This window comes from Megachile rotundata, chromosome 7 (genome assembly GCF_050947335.1).
Source record: "Megachile rotundata isolate GNS110a chromosome 7, iyMegRotu1, whole genome shotgun sequence".
Classification (NCBI taxonomy): Eukaryota; Metazoa; Arthropoda; class Insecta; order Hymenoptera; family Megachilidae; genus Megachile; species Megachile rotundata.
Window position 1 is genome coordinate 12993910 of NC_134989.1, and position 20971 is coordinate 13014880.

The following is a 20971-nucleotide window of genomic DNA, read 5'->3' on the forward strand; positions in this document are numbered from 1 at the left end:
AACTTCTAAACCCCTAAACTCCTTACCCTCCAAATTTCTAAATCTTGAAATTCCTAAACCCCCAAATTTCTAAATCCTCAAACTTCTAAACCCCTAAACTCCTAACCCTCTAAATTTCTAAATCTTGAAATTCCTAAACCCTTCAATTTCCAAACCCACAAAATTTCTAAACCCTCAAACTTCTAAACCCCTAAACTCCTAACCCTCCAAATTTCTAAATCTTGAAATTCCTAAACCCTCAAACTTCTAAACCCCTAAATTCCTCACCCTCCAAATTTCTAAATCTTGAAATTCCTAAACCCCCAAATTTCTAAATCCTCAAACTTCTAAACCCCTAAACTCCTAACCCTCTAAATTTCTAAATCTTGAAATTCCTAAACCCTTCAATTTCCAAACCCACAAAATTTCTAAACCCTCAAACTTCTAAACCCCCAAATTCCTAACCCTCCAAATTTCTAAATCTTGAAATTTCTAAACCCCTAAATTCCTAACCCTCCAAATTTCTAAATCTTGAAATTTCTAAACCCCTAAATTCCTAACCCTCCAAATTTCTAAATCTTGAAATTTCTAAACCCCCAAATTCCTAACCCTCCAAATTTCTAAATTTTGAAATTCCTAAACCCCCAAATTTCTAAATCCTCAAACTTCTAAACCCCTAAATTCCTAACCCTCCAAATTTTTAAATCTTGAAATTCCTAAACCCTTCAATTTCCAAACCCTCCAATTTCTCAACCCCCAAATTTCTAAACCCCCAAATTTCTCAAATATCGAAAGTTCAGTATCTCCCATACAGCCAACTAACATTTCATAGACCTATAAAACAAAAATCGAACGAGCCTCTGCAAAAGAACAAATAAAAACATCGTTGTCTTCTTATAGAACGTAGAGCTTTACTCGTCTCGTCACCCATTAAATTCTCCATTGGAACTCTGCCGTAAAAATCTTTCTCCCCATAGATGTCAGACTCTCTACCCCTCAAAATAATTCATTTACTAATCAACTCTGATGATCTATTCTAAATTCTGTCTAGATTATCAAGGAAGCTAGAGTATCTAGATTATCTTTTCATCTGTTCATGTCGAATTATGCAAGAAAACATACTATAATTGTAACACGTATAACCTTCATGCGAGGCTTCATAAATCTTCGACCGCTTCTTTCATTTTGCAATATTAACTGTACATCTATGCGAATGTACATTTGTCCTAGTAGGATCAGAGTTCAATGTTTCACATTTTTGTTCAATGTGTTTCTGAACGTTGTTGTCATTCAAACGTTGGTCAGCTTTCAAGTGCTCTATTCTCTAATATACATTGAATGTATATTGACAATATATATATATACATTTGTCGTTTATCATGCGCATATACATCATTTGCCAGAGGAAATGTCGGTGACATTCCTCGAGGATTGCACTTTCAGGAATTACATTTTTATGGTACTTTGTCGGTGCAGTTCGACGTAAAGCTTTTTAATTATTAATTAGTATATCAGGTAGAGTATACCAGGAATTTGTATTCGTAGAATTTCATACTTTGAAAGCGTCGTGTTCATTAATTTTTTCATTTAATTTTCATTGAATTTGGAGGTTTATCTTTGATGAGCTTAAAAATTGAAATAGTAGTGAAATTAGTTTGAAATTGAAATGCAATTGAAATTACTTTGAAGTACAAATATAATTGAAATTACTCTCACATCGATATCAAATGGAAAAGAAAATTGAAATTACTTTGAAGTTAAAATATAATTGAAATTACTCTCACATCGATATCAAATGGAAAAGAAAATTGAAATTACTTTGAAGTTCAAATATAATTGAAATTACTCTCACATCGATATCAAATGGAAAAGAAAATTTAAATTACTTTGAAGTTCAAATATAATTGAAATTACTCTTACATCGATATCAAATGAAAAAAAATTGAAATTACTCTGAAATTGAAATGCAATTGAAACTACCTTGAAGTACAAATATAATTGAAATTACTCTCACATCGATATCAAATGAAAAAAAATTGAAATTACTTTGAAAATGAAATATAATTGAAATTACTTTCAAATTAAAATGTAATTGAAATTACTTTGAAGCTCAAATATAATTGAAATCACTTCGAAATTGAAATTTAATTAAAATTACTCTCACATCGAAATCGAAATTACTCTCAACTTGAAATAAAATTGAAATTACTTTGAAAATGAAATATAATTGAAATTACTTTCAAATTAAAATGTAATTGAAATTACTTTGAAGCTCAAATATAATTAAAATCACTTTGAAATTGAAATTTAATTGAAATTACTCTCACATCGAAATCGAAATTACTCTCAACTTGAAATAAAATTGAAATCACTCTGAAATACTTAAAATTACTCTGAAACTAAAATAAAATTGAAATTACTCTCAAATACAACCAAAACCAAAATTACTCTCAAACTAAAAAAAAATTGCAATTACTCTCAAACTAAAATAAAATTTAAATTACCCAGAAAAATTTGAAGATCCTAAAAAATGTTTGACACACACCGACCTGATCGAAAGTAAATTTTATCGAGTCTGTGAAGAAAATATTATAACGTGCGAGGATAACCGAAAAGAAAGTGCAATCCGAGGATCCCAGGCATGCATGCAACCAAGTCTCCTTGTGACGTTACACCGAAAACACTAGCAGACACAATGGGTTTCATTCGCTTTCAAGATTCAGACGCTTTATCACCGAGTGGATTGATTCTCGAGCCAGACACAAGTACACTCGAGCACAAAATGGCAATACCGTGGCCCGTTGAAACAATTCGATTCAGGAACGAATCGCAAATTCTCCTACCTGTTGTTGTTTTACACGCCCTTCGAAATCGTTACGCCAAAATAATAGTAGAAGGATTTTAAAGTCAATTTTCTGGGCAAATGTTTTATTTTTATTTATAATATTTTCTTTGAGGTAATTAACACCTTATCTATCAGAATATTTTATGAATATTGAGCTATCAGTATAATAAATATTAATTTATTGCTTTAGAGAGATGCATATTTGAAAATTTAAGAATTTCTCATTTTTATGGTGGAAAGGAGTTTTAGAAGAATTGGTACATTCTAAAATTCTCAAGTTTTCAAATTTTACCCTCACACAGTTTCTCATCAAAATTCTAATTATCAAACTCCTATTATTATCGCGGCTCTCAGACCATTACTATTAACACTCCCAAGCTAATCAATAATAGTTACTGATACCATAATTAACAATCATTAATTCATAGTACAATACCCATTAAAATTTAAGCTCACTAAATATCCATCAATAATAATACAATAAACGATAGCTAAGGTGTTAATCCTCGCAGCAGCTAGCTTCTCTTAACCTAAATTAAATATTTGCATAAACCCATATTTTATTAATATTCACGCAAACCTATATTCTATTAATATTTACTGTAATATTATTTACTAATATTTACTAATTAATATTTGCATAAATATTTACAAAAACCTAGATTGACACATCTCCCACATCACACGCTCCATATGTCCACACGTCCACGTCATCGAACATCACACATCTCATTAAAGCGCTAAAAAGAGTTTTGCGCGACAGAGTTTTGCGTTGAATCACGATGCTCACAAATCCATAACACGCAATCGTAACGCGTCGGTGTACGCGTATCCCTGTGACACTAAAATGGTGACAATAGTCCAGTTTTTTGTCTCTGATTATTTCAAGAGTAATTTCGCGACGGTATTCGTCGGACGTTCGCTCGACGCTTTTATCGAACGCTTTCGAGAATGGTTAACTCGCTTGGAAACGTTACACTAGAGTTTTCACTAGAACCCACGGTTCCCTAGATACGATTACCTCGAACGATAGTTACCGCAGTTTCAGTCACGAACGATCGGAACGTTTTAATGCACGCGTGTGATTTCAGTAGTGTAGACTTTAATTAGGTCAGACCGTAGGTTAAGTAGAAACGGACGGTGTTCGATGAGACACGATTATCTCAGGAAGATATTCATTGCAAATTGGAATATTTATTTTGGTGTGCTATTATTTTTATTTTATTATACGTTAAAGGAATATATATTTTTTTTTAATACACCACAGAAAAAATTTAAAAATTAATTATTGGAAAAATTCTTATTCCAAGAACTTTTAATGGGAAAAATTTTTACTGTGTGAATTTTCAATTGGAAGAATTTGTTTTCCAAAAATTTTCAATCTGAAAAATTGTTAGTTCTATGCATATATTTATAAGAATTTTCAATGGGAATTCTAATTCTAAATAAATTCGAGCATCCCTTAATTTTAAGGAAATTTTTCTGAAAATTTGTTATATGATTACGAACAAATTATTGTCCTTTACAAATGCAATAATTAATATTCTTTATTAGACAAATTTATTTTCGAAAAATTTTTGGTCATCAAAATTCCAATTCCAATAAAATTCGAACTTTAGCTTGAATTCTAGAGAAACTTCATCGAAAATTCATTGTAGAATTTCAAAAGAAAAATCACCATCTTTTATAATCATTTCAATGAACAGTCTTAATTGGGAACATTTATTTTGTAAGAATTTTTAATGAACAATTTCAGATTCAATAAAATTCAAACATACTTTACCTTCAATTCTAAAGAAACTTCATCTAAAATTCATTGTACAATTTCAAAAAAAAATGACAATCTTTTATAATCACTTCAATTGACAGTCTTAATTGGGAACATTTATTTTGAAAGAATTTTCAATCTACAAATTCTAGATTCAATAAAATCCGAACATGCTTTACGTTCAATTTTAAAAAACTTCATCTAAAATTCATTGTACAGTTTCAAAAAAAAATCACCATCTTTTATAATCATTCAACAAAAATCATTTCTAAAGATTGGAAATTAGCATTTTCTGGACATTCGATTGGCAAAAAAAAAAGAAAAGAACGCCGAACGAAATGTACAAACAACCACCACCGTTTCTAATGCACACGCGATCGCTGTATCCGGTATGCAATTAGCGATGTACAATGAGAAAGTCGCTGGTTGCGAGAGTTCGGATAATGGAGTGGCGAAATTACTGTTCAGGTTACCTGGGAAAGTTAAGGGCTGCCAGGGTGAATCGAAATCGCGAATCCCTGAATTTACTTCGATCAACGATGCTTAATTATGGAAACGATTAAATCTTCGGACGAAATCCAAAGTATCGAAGTGTCGATTGATTATACCGCTTTTGCTTCTTTTCTGTTTACTCGGCCACTTTTTTTTGTTAGTTCTTTTAGGTGAACCCTCGATGGCAGTTCTATCGTTTAGAAGCTTCTGCTGAAATGAGAAACACTCGTTTAGGGAGTATAATATTAATACTTATACAGGATTGTATTAATATTATTTATTGTAAAGTATGATATTAATTTTATTTCGTATATAGTATATTAATATTACTTTCTGGAACTGTTTGATAATCAATCAATAAAAATATTGGCTCAGATATCATGCATTTAATTATGGTATTGCTTTTAAACTTGAACTCGTATGGCAGCCATTTTGTGACGCTGGCAGCCATTTTGTGACGCTGTCAGCCATTTTGTGACGCCGCCGGCCATTTTGTGACGCGGACAGCGGACAACATGGCGGACTGCGGAGATGAATTAAAGAAAAATACAGTATTGATGTTTCTTTTGTCAAGTTTCATTTAAAAACGCCTAACTCACATTCATAATATGATTTGAAGCTAACAATAAAAATATATAACGTTAACCACTACCTTGTATACAATTAAAACCTATCTAAACCTATCATAATAATATAAGAAATTTTAATAATTACTGCTTTGCTATTTTTACCCAAAAATGTCCTAAAAAATAAGTAAATTTGTAGTTAAATAATTATTATTATAATAATAGTAAACTTGTTCTAAAAATTAAATCTAAAAAAGTAACCTAACCTAACCAAACCTTGATCTAGTTGCAATATGGCTGCCTTCATAGAACATTGATACTATAAACCTTTATTACAGACGAAATAGTATATAACAAAAAACAGAAAAGAACTTGAATAATAAGATGAAGTAAAAAATTAAATAAAAAAGAAACGAGTGATTCTCATAAAGAGCAACCATTCGCGGGCATCTCTACCGCTTCAGAATCAACGACCGAGTTAGTACTTAGCGTTGGTAGATTAGTTTAGCCACGTTAGAAGCATCGTCCATATTAGAGTTCAAGACCGACACAAGAGACTCATCGTCGTAGAGAATGCAGCAAATCATCACACACGCCATCATGGTGGACGTAAGTCGGTACAAAACCAGACACCGTCGATGGGGTAACGTTTCGTTTTTTCTCTTTCTTATATTTTATTCTTTTTTCTCTTACCACCCCGTTCACCACACGATCGATCACTCAGATTATTCTGCACCGAGACTTTCGAGTATCTTCACGATCTCTCCTCGAACTATCTTTTGTTTCTCTCTGTTTTTTCTCTCTCTCTGTGTATGGTCTTCTGTGTCTTTCTTTTTCTTTCATCACACGTGACAAGATTTAGGTCCACGATTTCACGTGTCCCGTCACAACGATACACTGTTCATCGTCACTCCACGGTGTTATGGATTTATGAACACCTTCGATTGCCTGCGACTGATACATCTTTGTTTCATTACTTCGCCATCTTACGCACCGTTATGCATGGCTTTATGTCCTGGATTGTTGTGTGGGAAGTTGTGCTGGGGTTGAAGTTGATGGGAGAGGGTGTGGATGAAGTGGTTTGGGTGTTTGGGGGTTTGGGAAGGTGGGAGTTTGGGAATTTGGGAATTTGGGAGTTGGAAGGGGAGAGGAGTCGAGAGGGAGGGAGAGGAGGAAGGAGAGTTGGATTGGGGAGAGTGGAAATTTGGGGAAGTGGGAATTTGGGAAATTTGGAATTGGAGGAAGTGGGAATTTGGGGAATTTGGAATTGGAGCAAGTGGGAATTGGGGGAAGTGGGAATTTGGGGAATTTGGAATTGGAGCAAGTGGGAATTGGGGGAAGTGGGAATTGGGGAAATGGGAATTTGGGGAAGTGGAAATTTGGAGAATTTGGAATTGGGGGAAGTGGGAATTCGGGGAATTTGGAATTGGGGGAATTTGAAATTTGGGGAATTTGGAATTGGGGGAATTTGGAATTGGTGGAAGTGGGAATTCGGGGAATTTGGAATTGGGGGAATTTGGAATTTGAGGAATTTGGAATTTGGGGAATTTGGAATTTGCGGAATTTGGAATTTGGGGAATTTGGGGAATTTGGAATTTGGGGAATTGGGAATTTGGGGAATTTGGAATTGGGGGAATTTGATATTGGGGGAATTTGGAATTGGGGCAATTTGGAATTGGGGCAATTTGGAATTGGGGCAATTTGGAATTTAGGCAATTTGGAATTTAGGGAATTTGGAATTCGGGGAATTTGGAATTCGGGGAATTTGGAATTCGGGGAATTTGGAATTCGGGGAATTTGGAATTGGGGGAATTTGAAATTGGGGGAATTTGGAATTGGGGCAATTTGGAATTTGGGGAATTTGGAATTCGGGGAATTTGGAATTCGGGGAATTTGGAATTCGGGGAATTTGGAATTCGGGGAATTTGGAATTCGGGGAATTTGGAATTTAGGGAATTTGGAATTTAGGGAATTTGGAATTGGGGGAATTTAGAATTTGGGGAGTTTGGAATTGGGGGAAGTGGGAATTCGGGGAATTTGGAATTGGGGGAAGTGAGAATTGGGGGAAGTGAGAATTGGGGGAAGTGAGAATTGGGGGAAGTGAGAATTCGGGGAATTTGGAATTTGGGGAATTTGGAATTTGGGGAATTTGGAATTGGGGGAATTTGAAATTGGGGGAATTTGGAATTGGGGCAATTTGGAATTTGGGGAATTTGGAATTCGGGGAATTTGGAATTCGGGGAATTTGGAATTCGGGGAATTTGGAATTGGGGGACTTTGGAATTGGGGGAATTTGGAATTGGGGGAATTTGGAATTGGGGCAATTTGGAATTTGGGGAATTTGGAATTTAGGGAATTTGGAATTGGGGGAATTTAGAATTCGGGGAATTTGGAATTCGGGGAATTTGGAATTTGGGGAATTTGGAATTCGGGGAATTTGGAATTTGGGGAATTTGGAATTTAGGGAATTTGGAATTAGGGGAATTTAGAATTTGGGGAGTTTGGAATTGGGGGAAGTGGGAATTCAGGGAAATCGAAATTTAGTTATCTAATAATTCAAGAATCTGAGAATTTGATAAGTAAATAAAAATTCCCCACTCCCTCTATAAAAAATCCACAGCCCAAAATAATTTGCTCCCCTACCTGCCTTTTCAGGCAAAACCCCCAAAGCACAACTTCTCAAATTTTCCCTAAATGTCCCAACACAAGCTTGAATTTAGCCTAATCGTTGCCTGTTGCATCCCCCGCCTGTGCAATAACACGAAGCTTTCTCGAACGCCGGTCGAGTTCTAAAAAGCAAACTTAACATCTCTACGAAACTACCACCATAAAACTTATAAAAAAAAAAAAACGATATAAAACGATCGTTAAGAATCCTGTGGATACGCGCATAACTCTGTTCGAAAGGGGTAAAAAAAAAGGAATAAACGTGTTCTCTAGAATTTCACTCGTTTATCTTGAAAAAAGTTTCAGGAAACGAAAGCTCGTTCGTCTTCGAGAAGAACCGAGAAGAAAGTCCCTTTCTGCACAACCCTTTTCTGTCAGTGTGTGCGTGTGTGTGTTATTCTTCTGACTCTCCTTTTTCCAAGGGAAAGAACAAAAAGGACTGTTTGATCGTTCGAGCACGATCCTTGGAATTTGTCGATCTCGAACAGACGACTTCGAACTTCTCCACTGTAAAACAGCCTTTAGAAGATCAGATTGTATCGATCGTTCGATATGCACGCGCGTTTCCCTCACTCTATGACGAAGAAGATCGATCTCGGATCTTCGACTTGCACAAGTGCACCTCTGCACCACAGATCTGTTTGGGAGTATGCAATTTTGTTCGACGGGATGCTCGATTATTTTCGGTTGAGAATCGATGGGGTGGCGAAATTTTGGCGGGGAAGCTTCTTGAATTTTGACTTCGAACGATTGAGAACTAGGAGGGTGGTTTTTTGTGGTATTTAGGAACTTTTTAGAAACGTTAAAAAATTTGGGAATCTAGGGAAAGTTTGCAACTCAGAAATTGACAAATTTGGAAATCTAGGGAAGTTTAGGGGAATTTAGAAATGTGGGAAATCAAGAAATTTTGAAATCTAGGAGAATTAGTAAATTTATGGAAATTTGGGAATGTAGGGAAATCTGTAAATTTAAGAAAATTAAGAAATTGGGAAATCTAAGGAAATTTAGGGGAATTTAGAAATGTGAGAAATAATGAAATTTTGAAATCTAGGAGAATTAGTAACTTTATGGAAATTTGGGAATCTAGGGAAATTTGTAAATTTAAGAAAATTAAGAAATTGAGAAATCTAAGGAAATTTAGGGGAATTTAGAAATGTGGGAAATAATGAAATTTTGAAATCTAGGAGAATTAGTAAATTTATGGAAATTTGGGAATGTAGGGAAATCTGTAAATTTAACAAAATTAAGAAATTGGGAAATCTAAGGAAATTTAGGGGAATTTAGAAATGTGGGGAATCAAGAAATTTTGAAATCTAGGGGAATTTTCAAGTCTAGAGAAATTTGGGGATATAGGGAAATATGTAAATTTAATAAAATTAAGAAATTGGGAAATCTAGGGAAATTTAGAATTGTAAGAAATTAAGAAATTTGGAAATCTAGGGGAATTTTCAAGTCTAGAAAAGTTTAGGGATATAGGGAAATTTGGAAATTGAAAGAAATTTGGAAATCTAGGGAAATGTGGGAATCTAGATAAATTAAGAAAACTGTAAATCTAGGAAAATGTGAAAATCTAGAGAAATGTGGAAATCTAGGAGAATTTACATATTTTAAAATCTAGGGAAATTTTGCAATTTATAATCTTGGGAAATTTGAGTATCTAGGGAAAATTGAAAATTTATGGCAATTGAGAAATTTGGGAATCTAGGGAGACTTGGATATCCAGGAAAATTCAGAAATTTAGGAAATTTGCAATATTTAGGTATCTAGTGAAATTTGAGAATTTGGGAATATAGAAATTTGAACATTTGAAATACTTACACAAATTTAAATAAAGTATAAATGTACAAATTTATAAAAAAAGAAACACCTTAAAAAACTGCACCCAAAGAAGTTATCGAACAAGATATAAAGAAGCGGTGATAAAATCCAGTTATGAAATACAATCAATTTTTCCATAGACTTCAACAATGCGATCATCGAAATAAAAAAAGGAAGAAAGGTACCAATCGTTCGTCGCAAAAAAGCAAAGGGTTCCCCCGTTCAAACTCGCTTCACCAATCTTTATTCGTTTCGATTCTCCGACAAGAATGACTTGAAACCTTTTTCTTCGCACGACTCCATTTGCCCTTACCTATTTTTCGTTCTCTTTTCAAGAATACCTTGAACCGATATTATTACTCGTCCGAAAGACCCAACTACGAATAAAACGAATAAAAATACGTCCGATACTGCTATGATTCTATCCTTCTCTGCCTATATACTTCTCTCTCCTTCTCACTTTTTCTATATTAGATTTCGTTAGTTTAGGACGGCTAAATAATTAAGCTAGAATATAATTTTTACGGCTAATTTTACTCTTGTGATGGGGATGTTGCTATTGATTGTCGATATTTTATTGGTATGTTGAGATCTTAAGAGATTAAGTGACTGAAGTATAATTTTATTATTGGAATTTATCTTTGTTAGTTTTTTTCTTATTTTTGTTTATATTTGCTAGGTTTAAACTTCAAACCTAATCTAATTTAAAGTGAAATTTAGTGAATTTTATTGGGGTTAAAATTTAGATTTGGAGAATAGAATTTGAGAATTATTTTAAGAATGAGAAGTTTAGGTTAAGTTTGAAGTTTATGTAAGAAAAGTTTCAATAATAAAATTATGCGAGTATAAGTCACTTTCATGTACTACGACGATAGCTTAATATCGATATTAATCGATAGCAATGTTTCTGCTTCGTGAATTAGCTGCACTCCATGGTGTCTTGAAAATTGGAGCCATCCTACATTCCCAAACTCCTAAATTTTAATTCCAAATTTCAAAATTTTATGGAGCTAAAACATTCTGCACCTTTTGGGCCATATAGCGAGACTCCACTCTTCCCTGCGATTTATGCGAATATTGGAGGCATCCTAAATTCCCAAACTCCTAAATTTTAATTCCAAATTTCAAAATTTTATGGAGCTAGAACATTCTGCACCCTTTGGGCCATATAACGAGACTCCACTCTTCCCTGCGATTTATGCGAACATTGGAGGCATCCCAAATTCCCAAACTCCTAAATTTTAATTCCAAATTTTAAAATTTTATGGAGCTAAAACATTCTGCACCCTTTGGGCCATATAACGAGACTCCACTCTTCCCTGCGATTTATGCGAATATTGGAGGCATCCTAAATTCCCAAACTCCTAAATTTTAATTCCAAATTTCAAAATTTTATGGAGCTAAAACATTCTGCACCCTTTGGGCCATATAACGAGACTCCACTCTTCCCTGCGATTTATGCGAACATTGGAGGCATCCTAAATTCCCAAACTCCTAAATTTTAATTTCAAATTTCAAAATTTTATGGAGCTAAAACATTCTGCACCCTTTGGGCCATATAACGAGACTCCACTCTTCCTTACAATACCCTACTGAAATAATTAATATTCTTTCAACCCCCAAACAATTTCCACCTCTAAACCTGAAAAATAAACTAAACAAACCCCATAAAAACTCCCTATAAAACCCCATAACCTAAAAAATATTAAAAATTTCACCATCCACCCCTTCACAAAACCTCCATTTATTTCACATATCAATTAACAAATAAGCTAGAAAATGTCAATATAAATAAAGCTAAAGCCGCAATGACTAAACACGTTAAAAAGAAATAAAAATAAAGAAGTTGTAAATTAAATAGAACTCGTCAGTGTCTCTCGCCTAGGGGTTAATTACGGCCACGGAGTGGAGCTAATTCGCGTCGAATTAAAACGACATCGCGTCGTGTATTTCGAAGTCGTTCAGAAAGCAACGAGTACTTTGTCGATTGGAACGGGAGAAGAATTTAATTGGTTATCGGATAAATTTTGCAGTAGCGCGTAAAGTTGAGCGCGAATAGTGTTGACGTTGCGCAACTTTCATCCGTTAATGAGTCCATTAATGAGTTTTTGCGACCGACACCGAATCATTCTCTAGAATGAGGATTAAAAGCGACTTGTGATTTTGCAAAGGATACTCGTTTATTCCGAGTCGATTTATTTTCTTCACTTTCCCTTCTTTCAACCCTTATGTCTTTTCTGGCTGTAAAATAAAATTTTTACTTTTTAATCTTTTGACAAATTAACAGTGTAATTTTTTGTTTATATTGTTGGAATATTTATCGTGTAATTTGTAGGATTTTACAGATGAGTAAAATTTTTCAGAGATAAAATTTGTTTAATATAAAATTTTATATCATGAAGTTTATATTATACATAAGCTTCATCCATAAATTTTGTACTGCTACATGTTTTATCAAAATTTTCTCTCAGTTTAAATATTGGCTTGTTTCATTTAACAAAAAGAATAATTTTAATAATTTCTATTTATCGTTTTAATTCAAACTTAGGGGTTGCAAATTTTAATTAAATTTTGAGGGCGTGGAAATTTTATTGGGTTCAAATATTGACTCATTTTATAAATGAAAAAGATAAACATTTTGAAAAATTAATTTTCGTGTATTATGTTTTAATTTAAGGGGGAGGAAATGTTGACCTATTAAATATTTTTATTTATCGAATTTTTCACTGAAATTTTACGTAGAGTATAATAAAATCTTCCCCTCTTTTAAACTGAAAAATTCTATTTTAAAAGAAGGGTTGAAATTCACGCATCCTTTGTGATAAATAAAAGAAAATTAACCACGTTCAAATTCAAAGGAGTCGCACAAAGAGACAATTTCATCAAGTATAATAAAATTTCCGTAACCTTTTGTTCTGTCGAAGCATGATTTTCCGCAATTTTACAATATTTACAAGGACAAAAAAAAATATAGAATATTTCAATTTGTACGATGCACCGAGTGACCCAGATTTTTCATACTGCGCCAACATGAAAGTAGATCGACGATATTCTTCTATATTGGCAGGAAGAGTAATAAAAAAAAAACACATATTGACTCATGTATGGTTCAGAAAAAGAACACGGTTATTATATCCCGGTAACGTAGTAGAAATTGTAAAAGCAACTCCGATATCAAATAGTTTTTGTTCACGTCTTTAACAACACATTTTATGGATTTTTTACACTTCTGTGCGATATATCGAGAGGGTTTTATGTTCGGGAAAAAGTAGTATAAGACAGAGTGTGGTCAGACAAAGGTTCACTTTTATATTTTGGTATAGAAAGTTAATTATAGTTTCAATTTTGAGTAATATTTATGGTGTACGTAGTCAGTTGTGACACTAGTATTTTTTTTAAATAAATAACTATAATTTTTGCAATTCAATTTTAAAGAAAAAGGATATATGCAGGATGTGAATTGTAATATATACTAGTGTAAGTTTCTGAGATGGTAGCTAACGTGATTCTGAATAAGATTTCCCTTTGCAGAAATAGGGTTTGAAGCTTCGTTTTTGAATTATTAAGGAAAAACACGGACCAATCAGACCGCGAGTGCGCGCGCAGCTGCTAGACTCGAAGCTGTCGCTCTCATGTTTGCGCATGCGTAGGAATTACCACGCATCGAATTATCACGCGTGGAATTACTACGCGTCGAATTACCACGCGTCGAATTACCACGCGTGGAATTACTACACGTGGAATTACCACGCATCGAATTACCACGCGTCGAATTACCACGCGTGGAATTACTACGCGTCGAATTACCACGCGTCGAATTACCACGTGTCGAATTACCACGCATCGAATTACCACGCGTTGAATTACCACGCGTGGAATTACTACGCGTCGAATTACCACGCGTCGAATTACCACGCGTGGAATTACTACACGTGGAATTACCACGCATTGAATTACCACGCGTCGAATTACCACGCGTAGAATTACTACGCGTCGAATTACCACGCGTCGAATTACCACGTGTCGAATTACCACGCGTCGAATTACCACGCGTCGAATTACCACGCGTGGAATTACTACACGTGGAATTACCACGCATTGAATTACCACGCGTCGAATTACCACGCGTAGAATTACTACGCGTCGAATTACCACGCGTCGAATTACCACGTGTCGAATTACCACGCATCGAATTACCACGCGTCGAATTACCACGCGTGGAATTACTACGCGTCGAATTACCACGCGTCGAATTACCACGCGTTGAATTACTACACGTGGAATTACCACGCATCGAATTACCATGCGCCGCTAGACTCGAAACTGTCGCCCTCGCGTTTGCGCATGCGTAATCCTCGCGCTCTGATTGGTCCGCGTTTTTCCTTAATAATTCAAAAACGAAGCTTCATACCCCATTTCTGCAAAGGGAAATCTTATTCAGAATCTTGTCAGCCACCATCTCAGAATCTTACACTAATTATAAAACACCTTATACTTATATTTTAATTCTAAGGTAAATACCTATAAAATTTATAAATACCAATATTTAACATCTTAGAAATACACTTTCATTTAAGTAGAAAATTATTATAAATTAAAAATTCATTTACTTAACTTAAATTTGTAATCCCATTCGCTATCACCTTATCGCAAAATCCCGTATATTTCTAATACCACAAAGATCTGCTTAATAAAAAAAAAAATGCATTACTCGAGAACGTATTAAGTTGCTTTCTGATTGGCTTTTGCAAAATGGCTAGAGAAACGGAAGCTTGCCTCGGGTTACAGCGCATTTGCTATTCTCTAGACCTGTAAATAGGCGTTTTATCGATGATTTTTTTGTTTGTTTTACGTAAACGAATCAAAAATGTCGCATATTCGTATACGTGATGTATGTGTGTATTGTTGTACAGAGGATAAGAAGGGCGGCGTCGACCGGAGCAGCACGGTCATCGCCAAAGAACCGGAAGGTAAAAACCTGCACACCGAATGCCGACAAACGAAACGTTTCGAGGCTCCTCGGACAATTTTCATGTCTAATACATACATGTACATTAACTGCGTCTAGATTTACGTATTCCACGTGTGTTACGTGTAAACGTCCCACGATATTCGCACATGTGTGGCTTCTCTCGGGGCTTGTTTCCACTTGCGATTTATTGCGGATGCATAGATACTTTCTTGTATATTGCATAAATGCTGTGTTTATACTTTATTGAAGTGTTCTGATTTTCAAAATTCATAAAGGTATAAATTTATTGATTTTAATATTTTTCAAATTTATAAGTCCCTAAATTTTCAGATCTTTAACTTCAACAATTCCTATGTGTTCAGATCGCTGAATTCTCAAATCTCCAAATCTCTAAGTCCCTAAATTCAAAAGATCCTATATTATTAAATTCCTAAATCCCAAAATCTCTGAATCTCAAAATCTTTAAATCTCCAAATCCCTAAATTCCAAAATCCTCAAAATAAAAATTCCTAATTTCCCAAATTTCAAAACTCGCGTTATATTGCCAAATTCGCGTCTCCGTTACATTACCATGAATTGTTCACAATTAACAGTCATATGCTACTGATTACAAGTGGAAACAAGCCCTCATTCGTGAGTTGGAATTCATGAACCGTTTCTTCACATATTTTCGTTGTCTCTTTTTCTTTTCTCATACCTCTAAACTTTGCAACAATATCCTATATTGTTGTCAAATGCTAGTTTGTGTTGTTCTTCACTGTATTATTTCTTCTTTTGTCTATGTTTTACGTGTTCTACATTAATTAATTTCATAGTTGGGAAAATTTATCACTGAATCATTAATATTTTTTAAATTGCAAATGAAGATTTTATAATTCATTATTAATATTAATCTTCCCAACTTTGAATTAGGTTGTTGCATATCAGATTTCGATATGTAGAATACTTGACACGATTTGATGACATAATATTTTATGTCAGTCGATCATGGCAATTCTACGCTTCAAGATCATTCATTAACATTTATGCAACAACCTCAAACACATCTACGCTTTGGTGTTGATCGAAATTTTTCTAACTTAAATCTATAAATTCAACTAAATACTGAAACCGAATATCCAACGCTTCTTTCAGTGTCTCTCTCGCCTTTCAAAATTGTCTGAACATTAAAATAAGCTTGAACGATACAATCGTCAGTTTGAATCCACGTTGAATTCCCGCCAAAATGGCGGTCTCAAGATGGAGGCCTCAAAATGGAGGCCTGATAAATACTAACCATAGACTACACTGTGAATATATGTATATTTAATACATCTCACGATCTCTCTTTATTTTTCCAATCAAAATTAAAGAGTATATTTTATTTTAAAGACCAACATGTACTAAATAATAATTAATAATCGCGTATAAACAAAATTGAAACACATGTAAGCACAATGAGAGCTCTCGGTGAAGTTCAAAACCTTGATAACATTGTAAAAATTATTTCCTCTTCAATGACTAGTGACTACTCGCTCATTACACAATATATCACAGTTACAGTTACAGAAGATGCAATATAACGCGACTTATCCACATAGAATTATAAACATGACAATTAAATTGCAGTTAACAACGATACAACTTAACCACTGTTAATTTTATATATCTATAATTGAAATGAACCTTCAAGATCCCAAAATGGCGGCCACCAAAGTTCTTAACCATAGAACTAAAAACAAATTGCAATCGACAGTGATACAACTTAACCGCTCTCAATTTCATAAATCTGCGATTAAAATAAACCTTCAAGATCCCAAAATGGCGGCCACCAAAGTTCTTAACCATAAAACTAAAAACAAATTGCAATCGACAGTGATACAACTTGACCGCTCTGAATTTCATACATCTACGATTAAAATAAACCTTCAAGATCCCAAAATGGCGGCCACCAAAGTTCTTAACCATAAAACTAAAAACAAATTGCAATCGACAGTGATACAACTTAACCGCTCTGAATTTCATACATCTACGATTAAAATAAACCTTCAAGATTCCAAAATGGCGGCCACCAAAGTTCTTAACCCTACTACCTAAAGTTTGATTGGAAAAAAACCGAGAAAGAAACGCATTAACGTGTCGAGACGTCGATAAGAAGCTCACTAACCTCGTTTCACAAGGTTTTTCCCTGAAAGGCGAGAGAGAACACGAAGAAGTCCACGAATCAGAGAAGCCAAGTCCACGAGGGGCTCATTGACGAGCTTCGAGCTTTTGCACCCTGTCTGTTCCAGCTTCCGCTAACTCGTACTACGGATTTACCGTCTCTCCAGCTTCCTCTCGTTCCACGAACTAATATCAGGACATTGCGTGCATCTATTATTAATAAAACCCGCATCCCGTTGCGTTGTGGGGTCGATCGTGTCCCCTCCTACGACCGCGACCGCGTGCTGCGTCCTTTTCGGCCATTACTGCACGTTTTCGAACATCGGTGGACGTTTTCGGACCATTAATGGACGTTTTTCGCCATTAGTGGACGTTTTCGGACCATTACCGAACGTTTTCGGACATTGATGGACGTTTTCGGACCATTAATGGACGTTTCGGACATTGCTGGACGGTTTCGGACATTAATGGGCGTTTTTGACACGCTATGAGTCGATTTTAGTTGAGCACCGAGAAATTCTAGTGATTTTGGCGAAATCTTTGGAGGGGTTGAGGTTCAAGGAATATTTAGAAGTTCAAAAATAGATTTGAGATTTTTAATATTTTTTCTTAATTTTCTTAATTCTCTAATTTTCTTAATTTTCAAGTTTCCGAATGTAATTTCTAAACTTTTGAAGTTTCAAGTTTCCTGGTGATAGCTTGTGAACTTAGAATTTGGTAATTTCAAGTTGTCAAACTTTTTAACCTCAAAGTCCCTAAAATAAGAATGTCCAGATCAAACCTCTACAACTACTCCCCAAATCCTCAAGATCAAAGTATTAAAATCTTGAATTTGTCAAATTCCTTAATGTCAAAATCTCCAACTCTTAAATTCCCAAAACCCAAGTTGCCAAATTTTTCAGTTTCTATACTTATAAATTTGAAAATTCAGAAATATTGAAATATAGGAAGTTAGTAAGTTAGTAATTTAGTAGTTTACTAATTTAGGAGTGTAGGAATATAGAAATCAGAAAATCTAGGAACCTAGGAAACTAGAAATTTAGAAATTTGAAAAGCTGGAACTCCAGATGTTTAGAAATTTGGAAATTTGGAGATTTGGATATTTGGAAATTTGGGAATTTGGGAATTTGGGAATTTGGGAATTTGGAAATTTAGAAATTTGGAAATTTGGAATTTTGGAAATTTGGAAATTTAGAAATTTGGAGATTTGGAAATTTAGAAATTTGGAGATTTGGAAATTTGGAAATTTGGAATTTTGGAATTTTGGAAATTTGGAAATTTGGAAATTTAGAGATTTGGATATTTGGAAATTTGGAAATTTAGAAATTTGGAATTTTGGAAATTTGGAAATTTAGAAATTTGGAATTTTGGAAATTTGAAAATTTGGAATTTTGGAAATTTGGAAACTTGGAAATTTAGAAATTTGGAATTTTGGAAATCTAAAAATCCAAAAACCTAGAAATCCAAAAATCTAAAAATCCAAAAACCTAGAAATCCAAAAATCCAAAAACCCAGAAATCCAGAAACCTAATAACCTAAAAACCTAAAAATCTGCAAATCTAAAAATCTAAGAATCCAGTAACCCAAAAATTTAGCTACCTAAAATCAAATCTAAAAAACGCACAACCAAACAATGCACTCCCCCAAAAACGCACTAAACCAGAGCCCTCTGCAAAAATCTCCCAAAATCAAGAACTAGCAAACCGGTGCCAACGTTAGACCCTGCTCTACAAAAACTAGAATCAAGCCTTAAACCAACTGTAAGCCTAAATAACGAAGAATCGCCAGTTCGAGTCCCAAATTTTTGTTCCCCGTACTTGTTCGCTAACTGTGCTCGAATTAAAAATGGCGTCGATCGAGTTCCACCGCCGGAAGCAGCGACCGACGGCGAAATAGCGAACGAAGACGTCAGATCAAACCGCTAGTGGATCCACTGCTCGAGGCGAGTAGAAAAATTAGAGACGATCGTGTGATGAGACAGTCGAAACGATTAAGAGCCTTTATTTGGTAAATATTAGATTAATCTTGATTAGATTGTTCATAGAGATTGTTGTAACGCTGTATAGGGAGAGTAAATAATATATATACATGTTATCGACCTGTTGGCTGTATTTTTTTGTACCGAATTGAATTCTTCGATGAGGTCTACATCCGGAAGTTTCGTAAACGATAAGTAAAATATACTGATGTTAGTAGCCTTTCAAGTAGCCTTGCTTGGTTCTTCCGTTAGATATAGATGGATTGTAGATGGTACATAGACGGTAGTTACCATTCATCTGTCGTTTCGAAATCTAGTCATCGATTAGTTTCTTAGCTGGTTTTGATAGTTTGGAGTTCTGGCATCAATTAGTGTCGACTTCCACTACAGTCGGAATTGAAGAGTTCACTTGAGAGTTTCGCATATGGGAGAGCTCACACATATGTGAGGATACATGCATGTAGGATAACAGTATACATTGATAATAGTATAGTAGAGATATTAAAGTCAAACACAAAAGGGTCAATACTCTAACCTTGATAGTTAGAGTCACATGTGCAACGAGTAGCCTAATGTTCACATCTGGAGTCACATCTCTAACTAGTAGCCTAATGATCATATGTGGAGTCACATCTCTAACAAGTACCCTAATGATCACATGTGGAGTCACATCTCTAACGACTAACCTAATGATTACATGTGTAGTCCCATCTCCAACTAGTAGCCTAATGATCATATGTTGAGTCACATTTCTAACGACTAACCTAATGATCACATCTGGAGTCACATCTCTAACTAGTAGCTTAATGATCATATGTGGAGTCACATCTCTAACTAGTAGCTTAATGATCATATGTGGAGTCACATCTCTAACTAGTAGCTTAATGATCATATGTGGAGTCACATCTCTAACGAGTACCTTAATGATCACATGTGGAGTCACATCTCTAACTAGTAGCTTAATGATCATATGTGGAGTCACATCTCTAACGACTAACCTAATGATCACATGTGGAGTCACATCTCCAACTAGTAGCCTCATGATCACATGTGGAGTCACATCTCTAACGAATAGCCTCATGATCACATGTAGAGTCACATCTCTAATGACTAACCTAATGATCACATGTGGAGTCACATCTCTAACGACTAACCTAACGATCACATGTGGAGTCACATCTCCAACAAGTAGTCTAATGATCACACATGAATTACAAGGTACAAATTCTGTATCTTAGTGTAAGTCAACAACAGTTTCAAAAAGACTTTGTTTAGGAACTTTGGTAGTGTCATACACTACCTAATGAAGTAGTCTAATGATCATATGTGGAGTCACATCTTCAATAAGTAGCTTAATGTTCATATGTGGAGTCACTTCTTCAACGAGTAGCTTAATGATCACATGTATACTCACATCTTCAACAAGTAACCTAATGATCACACGTGTACTTACATCTCCAACAAGTAGCCTAATAATCACACATGTACTCACATCTCTAACAAGTAGCCTAATCTTCACATATGGAGTCCACTGACCCCTAAGTCCACCAACTGAGTCCACAAAAAACCAATTGCCATTTATCGCCCTTATATCATCTTGTATCCTCTTAGAAAGAACAGGAACACCAAAATTCCGACTGTAGTTAGAAGAACGAAGAGTAGCGATATAATCGAGATGAAGCTTCGATCTCGTTGCGTGGCGCGCTGTCAACGGAAATACCTGGCCGGTTGGCATCGCTTGAAA

The 20971-nt window shown here is 34.8% G+C and overlaps 1 protein-coding gene across 38 annotated transcripts in view; it reads left to right on the forward strand.

The window, feature by feature from the left end:
- The window catches only part of CaMKII (Calcium/calmodulin-dependent protein kinase II), a 164107-nt gene that overhangs the window by 104427 nt on the left and 38709 nt on the right, over nt 1-20971 (forward strand). For 26 of the 38 annotated variants that reach the window (XR_013038685.1, XM_076533265.1, XM_076533271.1 and 23 more), the window contains one exon: nt 15049-15105. The exons of the other annotated variants lie outside the window; for them this stretch is intronic. Coding sequence is in view for 25 of the 26 variants with exons in the window: in XM_076533265.1 (XP_076389380.1) it covers nt 15049-15105 (57 nt within the window). In the remaining variant the exon portion in view is untranslated. The remainder of the gene's footprint in view (nt 1-15048; nt 15106-20971) is intronic. 38 annotated transcript variants of the gene reach the window in all.